This window comes from Oncorhynchus mykiss, chromosome 22 (assembly GCF_057628025.1).
Source record: "Oncorhynchus mykiss isolate SJ-2025 chromosome 22, ASM5762802v1, whole genome shotgun sequence".
Classification (NCBI taxonomy): domain Eukaryota; kingdom Metazoa; phylum Chordata; class Actinopteri; order Salmoniformes; family Salmonidae; genus Oncorhynchus; species Oncorhynchus mykiss.
The window spans coordinates 48,273,282-48,292,150 of record NC_143043.1 but is presented as its reverse complement, the minus strand read 5'-3'; the positions used below and the strand labels follow the sequence as shown (position 1 = coordinate 48,292,150).

Below are 18,869 nucleotides of genomic sequence, written 5' to 3'. Positions count from 1 at the left end.
TGTCAAATAATAGGACTATCCATTTTTACACTGTTTATTTTCATGTGGTTTCGGTAAAAACTAACAATTATGTTAGAATCTGTGGAATCTACATAATAGCATGGCTTAGCCTAGAGTGGACAAATACAACCACTGGATATGTGGACTGGCCAACTTAGTTCCACTAAGCCGTATCCAAAACAAGAATGTTTCAGTGTCTAAGTGATTCTGGACTGCAGATGGTTTATGTATGGGTCAAGTCTTTGGAGAAGGAGAGGATGAAGGCTTCCTGGCAGTGGTATAACCCAGGCCACCACACTGGTATTTCACATGTGTTCCAATGCGTATTGGCTGCAAATAACACAGGATATGTATAGTTGTTTCAAATGAATGAGAGACTTAATTCTATGAGTTCCAATTCTACGAGAGACCTAAATCTACTATGCTTCAGAGAGAAATGGGTAAATATAAGTAATAAAATATTATTGGTATAACAGGTAGCATATAAAACACTAAGAAGAAGCAAAACTTCAGCTCAGAGGGCAGAATATAAGATTCAGCTGCATCAGACTGTTGTTGTGTTCCAAGATGATGCTCATCTAGCTAATGAAGATAGACTGTAGTGTGGTATCTATGGCACTGATCTGAAGCTATCCAATTTCTTTTACTGCACATGAGGCGCCACATCCATGCACAGCTAGAGGACTTTAGTCTCCCAAAAAGCAATCAATGAGTCAGGCACAATTAATTTACATCCACATAAATGTACTGGCGATGGAGAGCACACAGATTTGCAAAAACATGGAAATGGACATCACCCTATCGAGTTATAGAAATCTGAAGCCAAGAGTATAATTGCACAGAAATAATTTAACGGGGTTTATCAACCTGTTGCGACTTCCACATTCAGTTGTGCACCAAATTATGCAGAGACTGGAGCAATACCTAAATCCAAAATGTTTTTATGTGCATACATTTCTAACTAAATGGTTGTAAATAGCAACAAAACATTATTTTATAATTCAATCATTTAACTTTTTTGCTTCCTGCTTTTTCCTGTGATTGAAAAATTATATTGGAATAAATTTCCCATCAAATCCTGATAAATCAGGTAAACAGGTTGTGTATCCATGCAGTAAACAGGTTGTGTATCCATGCAGTAAACAGGTTGGGTATCCATGCAGTAAACAGGTTGGGTATCCATGCAGTAAACAGGTTGTGTATCCATGCAGTAAACAGGTTGTGTATCCATGCAGTAAACAGGTTGGGTATCCATGCAGTAAACAGGCTGTGTATCCATGCAGTAAACAGGTTGGGTATCCATGCAGTAAACAGGCTGCGTATCCATGCAGTAAACAGGCTGCGTATCCATGCAGTAAACAGGCTGTGTATCCATGCAGTAAACAGGTTGGGTATCCATGCAGTAAACAGGCTGTGTATCCATGCAGTAAACAGGTTGTGTATCCATGCAGTAAACAGGCTGCGTATCCATGCAGTAAACAGGCTGTGTATCCATGCAGTAAACAGGTTGGGTATCCATGCAGTAAACAGGTTGGGTATCCATGCAGTAAACAGGTTGTGTATCCATGCAGTAAACAGGTTGTGTATCCATGCAGTAAACAGGCTGCGTATCCATGCAGTAAACAGGTTGGGTATCCATGCAGTAAACAGGCTGCGTATCCATGCAGTAAACAGGCTGTCTATCCATGCAGTAAACAGGTTGTGTATCCATGCAGTAAACAGGTTGTGTATCCATGCAGTAAACAGGTTGTCTATCCATGCAGTAAACAGGCTGTGTATCCATGCAGTAAACAGGCTGTCTATCCATGCAGTAAACAGGTTGTGTATCCATGCAGTAAACAGGTTGTGTATCCATGCAGTAAACAGGTTGTGTATCCATGCAGTAAACAGGTTGTGTATCCATGCAGTAAACAGGTTGTGTATCCATGCAGTTAACAGGCTGTGTATCCATGCAGTAAACAGGTTGTTTATCCATGCAGTAAACAGGTTGTGTATCCATGCAGTCCAGACAAGAACGCGGCAAGAGAAGACACTGAATAAAACTAGACCTTAACGTATACTAAATGGTACAATAAAGGGCCGCCATATCATCAAACATCAGCCATTAAAGGCCCTCTCAGCCTGACACTCTGTAGTGTCTTCATCTCCCTTTGGACATCCAAAATATCCATTCCTCTCTCAGGACTGTGATGGCGGATGGTGACAGGATGTCAGGCAATTAAGCAGTCATTACTCATGGAGCTGGAGCCTGGAGGTATGCTGGCTCCTCAGGGCTCCCACATAAACACTGCAACGCAGCCAGACGACGACACACAGACAGAGACACTTCCGATGTCCCAGCCATCCCAGGCTCGGCTCCCATCTTTTGGTTGGCTAATTCAGCGATGAAGTCAGACACTAACTCTGAATCAAAGGACACCTTAGCTTTTCATACATGCGATATCACCGAGAGTGTAACTGATAATGATGATGATAGAGAAGTTAAAGGAGGACGGTGAGCGGTGTAACTGTGGAGGAGGCCTCCCACAGTGAACCCAGACAGCTCTGATGATGAATAAACAGACAAGAGCAGTGATAACTGCTGCATCTGTGGGAGACTGCAGCTACAGTAGGAGAAGCCACAGGATCCTAGTTAATAACTGGATGCTACTTGGCAGCTGGAGGTGGGCTGCAGCCTGGCAGCTGGAGGTGGGCTGCTACCTGGCAGCTGGAGGTGGGCTGCTACCTGGCAGCTGGAGGTGGGCAGCTACCTGGCAGCTGGAGGTGGGCAGCTACCTGGCAGCTGGAGGTGGGCTGCTACCTGGCAGCTGGAGGTGGGCTGCTACCTGGCAGCTGGAGGTGGGCTTCTACCTGGCAGCTGGAGGTGGGCAGCTACCTGGCAGCTAGAGGTGGGCTGCTACCTGGCAGCTAGAGGTGGGCTGCTACCTGGCAGCTGGAGGTGGGCTGCTACCTGGCAGCTGGAGGTGGGCTGCTACCTGGCAGCTGGAGGTGGGCTGCTATCTGGCAGCTGGAGCTGGGCTGCTACCTGGCAGCTGGAGGTGGGCTGCTATCTGACAGCTGGAGGTGGGCTGCTATCTGGCAGCTGGAGGTGGACTGCTATCTGGCAGCTGGAGGTGGACTGCCATCTGGCAGCTGGAGGTAGGCTGCTTCTGGATGAGCAGACACCCCCACAACCCCAAGCCTAATCCAAACTGCAGCAATCTACAGTATTGCCTCCTCTATCACATTTATCACGCCCCCTTCTGGATTCATATTTTCGTAGTCTGATCATTGATTGTTAAAGTTAACCCTTTACTTAGGTGGACTAAATATGGGTCACACAGAGTGTTTCTTGGTAATCTTAAACAAATCTACTTTGAAACAAAAGCATCCACCTCACACACATGGTTATGGGCATTAAAAAAGAAGACACCTGTACCATGTCAGATAAAGAGTTTAAATGTATTACATAACACAACTGTTTGACAGAGACACACTGGATTTTCGGCATATTCTTTTTTGTAATGTTCATACATTATGAAATTATGAAAAAATATGAATAACATTCCACCGATGAGGCCACAAGGTAATTTGACTACAGGAAAGGGCTACAGAATGATGCAATTACATTACCATATGTCTGCACTATATCCTTACAGTTTTTTTTTTTTTACACTGCTTTAATACCCCCTATAACTCATACATCAATGAAAATACATTCTGACATACAAAATGCATTTTGTATTCAGAAATAGATTCTTTAGCAGAAATTCATTTCTCTGTGGGCAGTGTGATTATTTTAAGACAACGTCCAGCTTCACATTTCATGCTAATGACGGGCTTTGCATAAAGAAAAGCATACCCGTGTGTCTGTTTAACATTCTGGCTCTCGCCGACACCACAACAGCTCCTTGCATTATTATCGAATGAACTCTATGGCATCATGAATCTGAGAGGACGGCTGACTATGGAAAGCTACAGTACTGTAGTAACTCAAACTTTTTATGGAGCCAGGAAGATCTATGAACCAACCAGCACAGCAGAGAACTAGACACCCCCTGACTACAGTGCACATGGATGCTCATAACGGATACCCTCATCAGGTGTCCTTGTCTAGCCGTCACATGTCCATAATCAGCCTCTGTCACTCACCTCAACATCTAAAGGGAATCTCCAAGCTGGCTAAATGCCCAGTTATTTATGAGGCAGTCTGGAGGCCTCATTTCACTCTGTCTGCCATTTGAGCAGCCACCCAGATGACGACTGCCACCCCCGGTGGTACACCTGACAACTATCTACAGCACCGGTCCTGGTGGTACACCTGACTACTATCTACAGCACCGGTCCTGGTGGTACACCTGACAACTATCTACAGCACCGGTCCTGGTGGTACACCTGACTACTATCTACAGCACCGGTCCTGGTGGTACACCTGACTACTATCTACAGCACCGGTCCTGGTGGTACACCTGACTACTATCTACAGCACCGGTCCTGGTGGTACACCTGACTACTATCTACAGCACCGGTCCTGGTGGTACACCTGACTACTATCTACAGCACCTGTCCTGGTGGTACACCTGACAACTATCTACAGCACCAGTCCTGGTGGTACACCTGACTACTATCTACAGCACCTGTCCTGGTGGTACACCTGACAACTATCTACAACACCGGTCCTGGTGGTACACCTGACTACTATCTACAGCACCTGTCCTGGTGGTACACCTGACAAGTATCTACAGCACCAGTCCTGGTGGTACACCTGACTACTATCTACAGCACCTGTCCTGGTGGTACACCTGACAACTATCTACAACACCAGTCCTGGTGGTACACCTGACTACTATCTACAGCACCGGTCCTGGTGGTACACTTTACAACTATCTACAGCACCGGTCCTGGTGGTACACCTGACTACTATCTACAGCACCGGTCCTGGTGGTACACCTGACTACTATCTACAGCACCGGTCCTGGTGGTACACCTGACTTCTAATACAATGTTTAACAGCCAATGTTGTTACAGAACACCATAAAATACAGAGGCCCCGATTAAGGTCTCAACAGCTCCAAAAATGCAATGCTTTGTAATCAAACGCAGAACACTCTGCAATAACATAAACATGTTACTTAAAAGAGTACTCTTATTGGAGTAGCTTCTGAGACAGTGGCTGAGATGGTGGCTGAGATATATACACTGCTCAAAAAATAGGGAACACTAAAATAACACATCCTAGATCTGAATGAATGAAATATTCTTATTAAATACTTTTTTCTTTACATAGTTGAATGTGCTGACAACAAAATCACACAAAAATGATCAAGGGAAATCAAATGTATCAACCCATGGAGGTCTGGATTTGGAGTCACACTCAAAATTAAAGTGGAAAACCACACTACAGGCTGATCCAACTTTGATGTAATGTTCTTAAAACAAGTCAAAATGAGGCTCAGTAGTGTGTGTGGCCTCCACGTGCCTGTATGACCTCCCTACAACGCCTGGGCATGCTCCTGATGAGGTGGCGGATGGTCTCCTGAGTGATCTCCTCCCAGACCTGGACTAAAGCATCCGCCAACTCCTGGACAGTCTGTGGTGCAACGTGGCGTTGGTGGATGGAGCCTTCAATGCCTTCCTCTTGCAGGAACTGCTGACACGCTCCAGCCACATGAGGTCTAGCATTGTCTTGCATTAGGAGGAACCCAGGGCCAGCCGCACCAGCATATGGTCTCACAAGGGGTCTGAGGATCTCATCTCGGTACCTAATGGCAGTCAGGCTACCTCTGGCAAGCACATGGAGGGCTGTGCGGCCCCCCAAAGAAATGCCACCCCACACCATGACTGACCCACCGCCAAACCGGTCATGTTGGAGGATGTTGCAGGCAGCAGAACGTTCTCCACGGCGTCTCCAGACTCTGTCACGTCTGTCACACGTGCTCATTGTGAACCTGCTTTCATCTGTGAAGAGCACAGGGCGCCAGTGGCGAATTTACCAATCTTGGTGTTCTCTGGCAAATGCCAAACGTCCTGCACGGTGTTGGGCTGTAAGCACAACCCCCACTTGTGGACGTCGGGCCCTCATACCACCCTCATGGTGTCTGTTTCTGACCGTTTGAGCAGACACATGCACATTTGTGGCCTGCTGGAGGTCATTTTGCAGGACTCTGGCAGTGCTCCTCCTGCTCCTCCTTGCACAAAGGCGGAGGTAGCGGTCCTGCTGCTGGGTTGTTTCCCTCCTACGGCCTCCTCCACGTCTCCTGATGTACTGGCCTGTCTCCTGGTAGCTTCTCCATGCTCTGGACACTACGCTGACAGACACAGCAAACCTTCTTGCCACAGCTCGCATTGATGTCCCATCCTGGATGAGCTGCACTACCTTAGCCACTTGTGTGGGTTGTAGACTCTGTCTCATGCTACCACTAGAGTGAAAGCACCGCCAGCATTCAAAAGTGACCAAAACATCAGCCAGGAAGCATAGGAACTGAGAAGTGGTCTGTGGTCACCACCTGCAGAACCACTCCTTTATTGGGGGTGTCTTGCTAATTGCCTATAATTTCCACCTGTTGTCTGTTCCATTTTCACAACAGCATGTGCAATTTATTGTCAATCAGTGTTGCTTCCTAAGTGGACAGTTTGATTTCACAGTAGTGTGATTGACTTGGAGTTACATTGTGTTGTTTAAGTGTTCCCTTTATTTTTTTGAGCAGTGGTATACCGTTGAGGCTTTAGATGTCACTGTGCTTGTTTACAACAGTAGTTGCCAGGAAATACACAACCCTATCTCGTCTGTACAGATGTCAGAACTTAATTTGATCCATCACGTCGCAGGAGGAAAATAAGATTCCTGCAGCAGGAGGATTTTAATGAATATTTAATATTTAAAATCACTATAGCAGCGTGGGCAACTAGCAATTCACTGAACAACTATCCCAAAATGGAAATATCTGACACGAATTAAACAAGCAACCAAATCGATCTCCTCAGTACACGTTAGTGTAGTCAACACAGATCAGAATAATTATCCTACGTTATAGGGTCCTCCTCTCACATATTGCTTGGTCTGCTGCTCCATCGGTGTGGACATGACAGGTAAGCTTGTATGCATGATATAATACAGGCTACGATTTTTTGAAAATAACCTATTTTACTGACTTTTTAAGAATGATTAATAGCCAGAATAGTGGTGTTTCACTGTGAAGATAATATATGTACATTTATTATTAAATGACACCAATACTCAAGATAAAATTGATTTATATTTGTTGATAACTAATATTGAAAAGTGATGAACCAGAAACTTGTGGAGACATCAACACTTTGAATAAATGCTAACATTTGTATTGTTTATTCCTATATCTGTGCATTAGTCCTTAAAACACAATCAATTGTACAAATACGTCATTCCCGAGTGAGGGACATGTCAAGGAGATGAACCTCCAACATTCATAAGTTTGTTCAGTACATGAGGGCAAATTTAATCATGACAGCCACAGTATTCTTTTTTAAAGACAGGACAGGAGTTTACAGGTTGTTGTTCCAGCCCTTCACTAACACCTAATTAAACTTATTGTAATCTAAATTTAAGATTTGCACACAGTGCAATCACCTGTGACAGAAATCAAGTCTGTATTCAAGAATGAGATTCATAGGTTACAATGTCCTGACAAACCTGCATGATAAACAATAACATGGGTAAATCTATTTCTATCTAACATTGTGATGTTAGATAGAAATATGGTGATTATCCTTGTGACTGGGAAATTCACAACAAGTTATTTACATCTGCAGGGTGTCAGGGTGGGACGTCCTTCAACCTAGAACATGCAGAGATAAGGGGGGAGGAATTAACCACACTGCTCAAATTTCTATGCTGGTTCAAGTTGCTGAAGCCACAACTACCTTCATTCAAGTACAATCGTTTTTATTACAGTTTTGCATATTTTTAAGCTTGGTCAAGTTGTAAGTGTAGAATAACTTAGGCTCTAATTTTGTTTAGTAACGATAGGGGAATGAAAAGTGGCAAGAGAAAGTTAGCTAACGTTAGATAGGCAACGTTAAACAGACACTGCTTGCAGCTAGCTAGCAAAACAGGCTCATCCTCAGAAAGCATTAATTATTTGGCTGGCTTGCAAGCCTAGATTGAACAGAGGACCGCTGGCTAAATTTCCTATGTTATTCATCAGATGTTGATAAAATGTCTTACCTCCAAAACGAGTTAGGCAGGACTGTTTTCTCCTGCCAAGCCAATGCAATGGAGTGAAACGTGACCAGGTGCCAAACTTTAGTCCATCCTCGGCGAAGGATACATTGGATTGGCCAATTTTGACGTCCCGCCTAGAAATTCTGCCTCAAAAGGTAGCATCCTTATTATCGCCAGCTGATGTCTCGTTAAACCATCAATACATGCTAAATCCATCCGCACCGCTGATCTCAATTACAACCATTACTGGTCACCTAATTACCACTTCCTAAAATATTATGTCCGTGTCCCGCCCTCTGGTTGGTATTGTCATCGCAACAACTTAGTAATTTTGAACAGACTAAGGGCGATTTATCTATACTAAACAAAAATATAAATATAATAAACACTTTCAACAATTTTATTCAAAAGTGGTATGGTCATTTCTTCTCAATATTGGGGGTAAAATAACCTTGGACTGTCCATATTTGAAACTACATGAAGTCAATCAGGAGATTTAGTTATTTGTGCCAGAAGGGCGTGGGTCGGAATCAAACCCACGCTGACAAGGTAGGCCTATATGTGCGTCCTAACCGCTAGACCACCCCAGGCCAAGATTGAACTCAATTTTGACATTTCATCTGTAAACTTCGGATACACTAGACACTTGTATGTCGTAGCCTAGCGGAGAACAATATCTATCTTGTGTTATTTAGCTATATAAAACAACGGGTGTTGATGTGTAGGGCTGCATTTCATGTTTAATTTATTTTACATTTATTTGAACGATGCAGTAATAGGACCTAGGTCTATAGCGTTTGAGCGAGTGAGAGAAAACTTTATTTTGATAGCAAGCCCTGATCCCAAAGACCTGACTGCCCCCGCATGGAGAGAAAGAGAACTGCTCATTGTCAGCCACTCAAGGCTCATTTGAATTTCAAGATGAATCAGGAAAATTCTCAGTGACAAAAGAGGGATCAAGTTAAGATCTGTAATTCTTATTTTTCAGTGACAATACATTAGAGAGTAGGGCATAGGAGACAATAACATACAATAGAGTCCCAGACAAAATTATAAATGTTAACAGTAGAATTCATAAAGCTTACACTGTGTTGCATCGCACTCCAGACAATCCTCTGGTAAGCAGCATAGAATAAGAAAGAGAAGCACTTTAATTAAATAGAGCAGGAAGAGGGAGGTACACACAAATGACATCCAAATGCATTAATCCGAAGACATCAGAGTCCTTCAAAAAGAGTTAAGAGGAGGAACAAAGTTAAGGAAAATAATAATTACTATTCATTAATTAAATAGATGGAAGAAAATGTATATTTTCTTATAATGGTATTCTGGTTTTAGCATGAAGTCATGCATAACTTCATTTTCTCAATCCAGTTATTATTTTCCTGTGTTACAAAATAGAGTTGACATTCAATTGAGTCCATAATTGAAATACCGAATGAAAGGAAGGTCTGTGCGTAAGTTGAATACTGTTCAACTTGCAGCTACAAATGTTATTCATCAAACAGACGCATATTGAATAGATAAACACATTTAGAATACATTCAAAATGAAGTGCTTGAGGATTATTGAGAGAAACACCTTTAACCTCAAGGTTTTTGTTCTCCTACAAAAATAGCACTGCACGATAGAGACAGACTTTTGAAATCGGTCAATTTGACAAGCCTTAACTCCTGGCCTTCACATTACCCTCTGCATGCAGACAAAGTGACTGGACATGTACAAATAATAAATGCAGATACATTTCTCACACCTGAATTGGACTGTCAGCTATATATTGAGCTTAGGATCCTAAAGCCTACCCTTACCAAAACACCAAGTTAATGTCACTGTGATAAAAATCAGACCATGATTCAATGATTCAAAACAAAGCTAATCTGATCGAAAGTAAAGGTTTACTTTGTACAGCAAACACCTGCCTCTGTCAATCTCTCAAATTCTATGAATCTTTTCTTTCTCATTTGTGAGATACACAAAGACAGGAAAAGCATGGGTTGCTGGACACTTCTCTTTGCACTACCGGGGTAAAGCTGATGATTTGTTAACAAACACAGATCGATAGAGAGAGGGAAAGAGGGGCCTGAACGGAGGGCGTTTTAATCAACAGTGTCAAGACAGAAAGACAAATTATGTTTACTCTGAGGCAGTGGCTCTGTGGGCTGTGTGTCTCTGCTTCTCCTTACCAGTCTGTCCAGGCTGGTGCCAGCTGCAGTGGTGGGCCGCTCCTCTGGGCTGTAGGGCCTGAAACGGGCGTTGAACACATCCGAAATGCCGCGGGTAGACCTGCCACCCATTCCTGAGGGCTTTGGCTGGCCGCAGCCTTGAAAAACCTGCAATTACACAGAGAAGGACATCGAACTGCTGGACTGCGAGAGAAGCTAGAATTACCTGGGATGTGGAAAAGATGGAAAACAAGATGTTTTGATAAGGCTTTGTGGATCCTAAAGCCTTGTGGATCCTAAAGCCTTGTGGATCCTAAAGCCTTGTGGATCCTAAAGCCTTGTGGATCCTAAAGCCTTGTGGATCCTAAAGCCTTGTGGATCCTAAAGCCTTGTGGATCCTAAAGCCTTGTGGATCCTAAAGCCTTTTGGATCCTAAAGCCTTGTGGATCCTAAAGCCTTGTGGATCCTAAAGCCTTGTGGATCCTAAAGCCTTTTGGATCCTAAAGCCTTGTGGATCCTAAAGCCTTGTGGATCCTAAAGCCTTTTGGATCCTAAAGCCTTGTGGATCCTAAAGCCTTTTGGATCCTAAAGCCTTTTGGATCCTAAAGCCTTTTGGATCCTAAAGCCTTGTGGATCCTAAAGCCTTGTGGATCCTAAAGCCGTTTGGATCCTAAAGCCTTGTGGATCCTAAAGCCTTGTGGATCCTAAAGCCTTGTGGATCCTAAAGCCTTGTGAATCCAATGGCCTTGTGCATCCTAAGGCCTTGTGAATCACGAACATGACAGTGCTCAAAGTCACATTGATCTAACCAGAGCTGATAGGTTTTTCAAATGAGCATAACCAGTTCACTTTTTAAAGGATTATGGGCAATTCACCACATATATTGTACTTTAAAGATAAACAAATTTGTATCATGAGAAAGCTATTGTAGTATTTATCCTTGAACGAGAGCAAGCATTCAACATGTAGCCTTGGACGAGAGCAAGCATTCAACATGTAGCCTTGATCGAGAGCAAGCATTCAACATGTAGCCTTGAACGAGAGCAAGCATCCAACATGTAGCCTTGAAAAAGAGCAAGTATTCAAGCCTGTGTAGACTGAAAAATCTCCTCACAACCACTTCAGTTTATTCTTGCAATGACTACAATTTTGTGGGCAAAGTAAAATGCCGTAAAACACAGGAAACACATTAACTTCTGTTAGTTGAACTAAGATTATCTAACCAATGGGGAACATGTAATTCAAATACAAAGACCTAAAATTGGATATAATGAGAATGGTTTGCAATACTCACCTAAAGCACGATTCAGTTGGTTTTAAAATATAAACTGTACCTGACAGAATACAGCTGTGCCCTACTGTCCTTACAGACTTAATATGGGAGTACAGAACAAGTAACGCCATACACTTTTAATGTGTGTTTTATTGGACTCTAGACACTTTATTTGCTTCTGGGAATCAGTTTGATTAATTTGGTTGACATACCTTGTAGGAGAGCTGGACGCTGTTGTCTTGCATATTCATGATGGCCTCTGAAATCTTCACATCAATGGGCTCCATGACAGACTCAATGTTGAAGGGTCCCTCCAGCCTCTGTGCCACCAGCAACATGGCATCTGTCACGGAATAAAGAAAGGAGAGAACTTTAGCCACAATGTCTTCCAAAAGCTTTGCATGAGTTTGAGGATGTATGGGTGTCCAGAGAAAGCAGATTATCCCCATTTGCATTCAATGCTTTACCATGGTATCAATATGTAAATTCATGTATCTCTTCAGCAAAATGTACAGCGGCGTCAGAAAATATTCATTCCCCTTAACGTATTCCACATTTTGTTAAATATATTGTTTGTTCTCACTCACCTACAGAATACCCCATAACGACAAAGTGAAAACATGTTTTTCAAAATGTTTGCAAATGTATTTATAATCTAATGCAGAAATATCTCATTTCCATGCCAAGAGTGTGCAAAGAATTTGAAGAATCTAAAATCTAAAACATATTTTGATTTGTTTAACACTTTTATGGTTACAACATGATTCCATACGTGTTATTTCATAGTTTTGATGTCTTCACTATTATTCTACAATGTAGAACATAGTAAAAATAAAGAAACACCCCAACATTTTGACTGGTACTGTTAGTATTCACACCCTTGGCTCAATACATGTTCGAATCACCTTTCGCAGTGATTACAGCTGTGAGTCTCTCTCCCTCTCTAAGAGCTTTGCACACCTGGATTGTACAATATTTGCATATTATTCTTTAATTTATCCAAGCTCTGTCAAGTTGGTTGTTGATCATTGCTAAACAGTCATTTTCAGGTCTTTCCATAGATTTTCAAGCAAATGTAAGTAAAAAACTGTAACTAGGTCACTCAGGAAAATGCAATGTTGTCTTTGTACGCTTTGTAAGCTTTCTGTTTTAGTTTATTATCCTGCTAAAAGATGAATTTTCTTCCCAGTGTCGGTTGGAAAGCAGACTGAACCAGGTTTTCTTCTAGGATATTTACTTTTTTTCAACAAAAAACCCAACCTAGTCTTTGCCAATGACAAGCATACCCATAACATGATAAAGCCACCACCATGCTTCAAAATATGAAGAGTGGTACTCAGTGATGTGTTTGCCCCAAACATAACGCTTTGTATTCAGTACATATAATGTTACTTTAGTGGCTTATTGCAAACAGGATGCAAGTTTTGGAATAGTTTTATTCTGTACAAACTTCCTTCTTTTCACTTTGTCATTTAGGTTAGTATTGTTGAGTAACTATGATGTTGTTGGTCCATGTTCAGTTTTCTTCTATCACAGCCATTAAAGGGATACTTCAGGATTTTGGCAATGAGGCCCTTTGTGTACTTCCCAAGAGTCAGATGAACTTGTGGATACCAATTTTATGTCTCTGTGGTAGTTTCGCGAGCCAATTCTAACTAACATTAGCACAATGACTGGAAGTCTATGGGTATCCAAAGTGTACAAATAGACTTCCAGTCATTGCACTAATGCTAGTTAGCAATTGAGCTAACTAGCACTAGTTAGCAACTTCCTTCAAACTGCAAGCAAAGACATAAAAATGGTATCCACAAATTCTTCTGACTCTGGGTCAGTAGATCAAGGGCCTCATTGCCAAAATTCCAATGTATCCCTTTAAACTCTAACCATTTTAAAATCCCCAATGGCCTCATGGTGTAATCCCTGAGCGGTTTCCTTCCTCTCCGGTAACTGGCAAGTAAACTAAGAAAATGGGGAAGAGAAATACATTTCAATAGTATGCAGTCTGTATTTTTGTAGTGACAGGATGTATTGATACACCATCCAAAGTATAATGAATAACTTCACCATGCTCAAAGGTATATTTAATGACTGCTTTTTGTGTTTTTACCCATCTACCAATAGGTTCCTTCTTTGCGAGGCATTGGACAACCTCCCTGGTCTTTGTGGTTGAATCTGTGTTTGAAATTCACTGCTTGAATGAGGGACCTTACAGATAATTGTATGTGTGGGTACATAGATTAGGTAGTCATTCAAAAATCATGTTAAACACAACTTATTATGTGACTTGTTAAGCCAATGTTGAATACTTTCTGAAGGCAGTATACAGAATATAGTATATACACTGAAAAATATAAACAGAAAATAGAACATTGTTATTGTTCATATAAGGAAATCAATCAATTTAAATAAATGAATTAGGCCCTAATCTAATGGATTTCACGTGAATGGGAATACATACTTTTGCCTTGCAAAAGTATTCGGCCCCCTTGAACTTTGCGTCCTTTTGCCACATTTCAGGCTTCAAACATAAAGATATAAAACTCTATTTTTTTGTGAAGAATCAACAACAAGTGGGACACAATCATGAAGTGGAACGATATTTATTGGATATTTCAAACTTTTTTAACAAATCAAAAACTGAAAAATTGGGCGTGCAAAATTATTCAGCCCCTTTACTTTCAGTGCAGCAAACTCTCTCCAGAAGTTCAGTGAGGATCTCTGAATGATCCAATGTTGACCTAAATGACTAATGATGATAAATACAATCCACCTGTGTGTAATCAAGTCTCCGTATAAATGCACCTGCACTGTGATAGTCTCAGAGGTCCGTTAAAAGTGCAGAGAGCATCATGAAGAACAAGGAACACACCAGGCAGGTCCGAGATACTGTTGTGAAGAAGTTTAAAGCCGGATTTGGATACAAAAAGATTTCCCAAGCTTTAAACATCCCAAGGAGCACTGTGCAAGCGATAATATTGAAATGGAAGGAGTATCAGACCACTGCAAATCTACCAAGACCTGGCCGTCCCTTTAAACTTTCAGCTCATACAAGGAGAAGACTGATCAGAGATGCAGCCAAGAGGCCCATGATCACTCTGGATGAACTGCAGAGATCTACAGCTAAGGTGGGAGACTCTGTCCATAGGACAACAATCAGTTGTATATTGAACAAATCTGGCCTTTATGGAAGAGTGGCAAGAAGAAAGCCATTTCTTAAAGATATCCATAAAAAGTGTCGTTTAAAGTTTGCCACAAGCCACCTGGGAGACACACCAAACATGTGGAAGAAGGTGCTCTGGTCAGATGAAACCAAAATGGAACTTTTTGGCAACAATGCAAAACGTTATGTTTGGCGTAAAAGCAACACACCATCCCCACTGTCAAACATGGTGGTGGCAGCATCATGGTTTGGGCCTGCTTTTCTTCAGCAGGGACAGGGAAGATGGTTAAAATTGATGGGAAGATGGATGGAGCCAAATACAGGACCATTCTGGAAGAAAACCTGATGGAGTCTGCAAAAGACCTGAGACTGGGACGGAGATTTGTCTTCCAACAAGACAATGATCCAAAACATAAAGCAAAATCTACAATGGAATGGTTCAAAAATAAACATATCCAGGTGTTAGAATGACCTAGTCAAAGTCCAGACCTGAATCCAATCGAGAATCTGTGGAAAGAACTGAAAACTGCTGTTCACAAATGCTCTCCATCCAACCTCACTGAGCTCGAGCTGTTTTGCAAGGAGGAATGGGAAAAAATGTCAGTCTCTCGATGTGCAAAACTGATAGAGACATACCCCAAGCGACTTACAGCTGTAATCGCAGCAAAAGGTGGCGCTACAAAGTATTAACTTAAGGGGGCTGAATAATTTTGCACGCCCAATTTTTCAGTTTTTGATTTGAAAAAAGTTTGAAATATCCAATAAATGTCGTTCCACTTCATGATTGTGTCCCACTTGTTGTTGATTCTTCACAAAAAAATACAGTTTTATATCTTTATGTTTGAAGCCTGAAATGTGGCAAAAGGTCGCAAAGTTCAAGGGGGCCGAATACTTTCGCAAGGCACTGTATATGCATCTGCTGGTCACATATACCTTAAAATGAATGTAGGGATGTGAATCAGAAAACCAGTCAGTATCTGGTGTGACCACTTTTTGCCTCATGCAAATGAAATAGAGTTGATTGTGGCCTGTGGAATGTTGTCCCACTCCTCTTCAATGTCTGTGAGAAGTTGCTGGATATTGGCGGGAACTGGAACACGCTGTCATACACATTGATCCAAAACATCGAAAACTTGCTGAATGGGTGACATGTCTGGTGAATATACAGGCCATGGAAGAACTGGGACATTTTCCAGGAATTGTGTACAGATCCTTGTGACATGGGCATTATTATTTTGAAACATGAGGTGATGGCAGCGGACAAATGGGCCTCAGGATCTCGTCAAGGTGTCTCTGTGCATTCAAATTTACATTGATAAAATACAATTGTGTTCATTGTCCATAGCTTATTCCTGCCCGTACCATAACCCCACCGCCACCATGGGACAGTCTGTTCACAACGTTGACATGAGTAAACCACTCACACACACAAAGCCATACACAAAGTCTGCGGATGTGAAGCCATTTGGACGTACTGCCAAATTCTTTAAAACAACATTGGAGGCGGTGTATGGCAGAGACATGAACATTCAATGCTCTGGCGACAGCTTTGGTCGACCTTCCTGCAGTCAGCATGCCAATTTCACACTCCCTCAAAACTTGAGACATCTGTGGCATTGTGTTGTCTGCCAAAACTGCACATTTTGGAGTGGCCATTTATTGTCCCCAGCACCAGGTGCACCTATGTAATGATCATGATGTTTAATCAGCTTCTTGATATGCTACACCTGTCAGGTGGATGGATTATCTTGACAAAGAGAAATGCTTACTAACAGGTAAATGAAACATTGGACCAACATTTTACATGTAACATTTTTGTTCAGTATATTTAGGAATCACGCAAAACACATGGTATTGGCCAAAATTCATCTGTCATACTTGACAATAGTGTCTCATCATAACAAATTGTTATGTGGGTTTGACACATTAAATGAATTACCGCATCTCATTGCAGCAACACATAATTATGTAGCATGAACACTTCTGGGAGTAAAATTGCATTTCTATGTAGATTAACTCAATAGAGTCAATATAATTTAGTTGTACAAAATAAAACGAACAGCGCTGATGAGTCATTGTTTTAATAGAATTTCTCAAAGCGAAGCACTTTGAGGTCTTACATTTACATCCGCCCAAGGCACGGACACTATAAAGTCACTGAGGTCTTACTTACAGACGTAGCCAAACGTTTTGAGAATGACACAAATATTAATTTTCACCAAGTCTGCTGCTTCAGTGTCTTTAGATGTTTTTGTCAGATTTAACTATGGAATACTGAAGTATAATTACAAGCATTTCATGAGTGTCAAAGGCTTTTATTGACAATTACATGAAGTTGATGCAAAGAGTATATTTGCTGTGTTGACCCTTCTTTTTCAAGACCTCTGCAATCCCCCCTGGCATGCTGTCAATTAACTTCTGGGCCACATCCTGACTGATGGCAGCCTAATCTTGCATAATCAATGCTTGGAGTTTGTCAGAATTTGTTATGTTTTGCTTGTCCACCTGCCTCTTGAGGATTGACCACAAGTTCTCAATGGGATTAAGGTCTGGGGAGTTTCCTGGCCATTGACCCAAAATATCAATGTTTTGTTCCCCGGGCCACTTAGTTATCACTTTTGCCATTTTTCATTCATGGCTGTGTTCTTAGGCATAATTGTGAGTAAGCCCACTCCCTTGGCTGAGAAGAAACCCCACACATGAATGGTCTCAGGATGCTTTACCGTTGGCATGACACAGGACTGATGGTAGCGCTCACCTTGAACAGCTTTTTTCCGGATGTCCCAAACAATCGGAAAAGGGATTCATCAGAGAAAATGACTTTACCCCGGTCAGCAGTCCAATCCCTGTACCCTTTGCAGAATATCAGCCTATCCCTGATGTTTTTCCTGGAGAGAAGTGGCTTCTTTGCTGCCCTTCTTGACACCAGGCCATCCTCCAAAAAGTATTTGCCTCACTGTGCATGCAGATGCACTCACACCTGCCTGCTGCCATTCCTGAGCAAGCTCTTTACTGGTGGTGACCCGATACCGCAGCTGAATCAACTTTAGGAGACGGTCCTGGCGCTTGCTGGACTATCTTGGGCGCCATGATGCCTCTTTCACAACAATTGAACCGCTCTCCTTGAAGTTCTTGATCATCCGATAAATGGTTGATTTAGGTGCAATCTTACTGGCAGCAATATCCTTGCCTGTGAAACCCTTTTTGTGCAAAGCAATGATGACGGCACATGTTTCCTTGCAGGCAACCATGGTTGACAGAGGAAGAACAATGATTCCAAGCATTCCTCCTTTTAAAGCTTCCAGTCTGTTATTCGAACTCAATCAGCATGACAGAGTGATCTCCAGCTTTGTCCTCATCAACACTCACACCTGCGTTAACGAAATAATCACTGACATGTCAGCTGGTCCTTTTGTGGCAGGGCTGAAATGCAGTGGAAATGTTTTTGGGGGATTCAGTTAATTTGCAGGGCAAAGAGGGACTTTGCAATTAATTGCAATTCATCTGATCACTCTTCATAACATTCTGCAGCATATGCAAATTGCCATCATACAAACTGAGGCAGCAGACTTTGTGAAAATGTATATTTGTGTCATTCTCTAAACTTTTGGCCACAACTGTACATCTGCCCAGAGCATGGATGCTATAGAGTCACTTTGAGATCTTATTTACATCCTCCGTGGGCACGGGCACTATAAGGTCACTGAGGTCTTATTTACATCCGCCGTGGGCATGGACGCTATAGAGTCACTTTGAGGTCTTATTTACATCCTCAGGGAGGCACGAACACTATAAGGTCACTGAGGTCTTATTTACATCCTCTGTGGGCACGGACACTATAAGGTCACTGAGGTCTTATTTACATCCTCCCTGAGCATGGACGCTATAGAGTCACTTTGAGGTCTTATTTACATCCTCCCTGAGCATGGACGCTATAGAGTCACTTTGAGGTCTTATTTACATCCTCCGTGGGTACGGACACTATAAGGTCACTGAGGTCTTATTTACATCCTCCCTGGGCATGGACGCTATAGAGTCACTGAGGTCTTATTTACATCCTCCGTGGGCACGGACACAATAAGGTCACTGACGTCT

The 18,869-nt window shown here is 42.2% G+C and overlaps 1 protein-coding gene across 1 annotated transcript in view; it reads right to left on the bottom strand.

Moving 5' to 3' along the window:
* LOC110501901 (glypican-6) overlaps nt 1-18,869 on the bottom strand; it is a 161,780-nt gene that overhangs the window by 29,463 nt on the left and 113,448 nt on the right. The window contains exons 5-6 of the mRNA XM_036959354.2: nt 11,827-11,957; nt 10,363-10,509 (exon numbers count right to left, since the gene is read on the bottom strand). Of these exons, the coding sequence (XP_036815249.2) occupies nt 10,363-10,509; nt 11,827-11,957 (278 nt within the window). The remainder of the gene's footprint in view (nt 1-10,362; nt 10,510-11,826; nt 11,958-18,869) is intronic.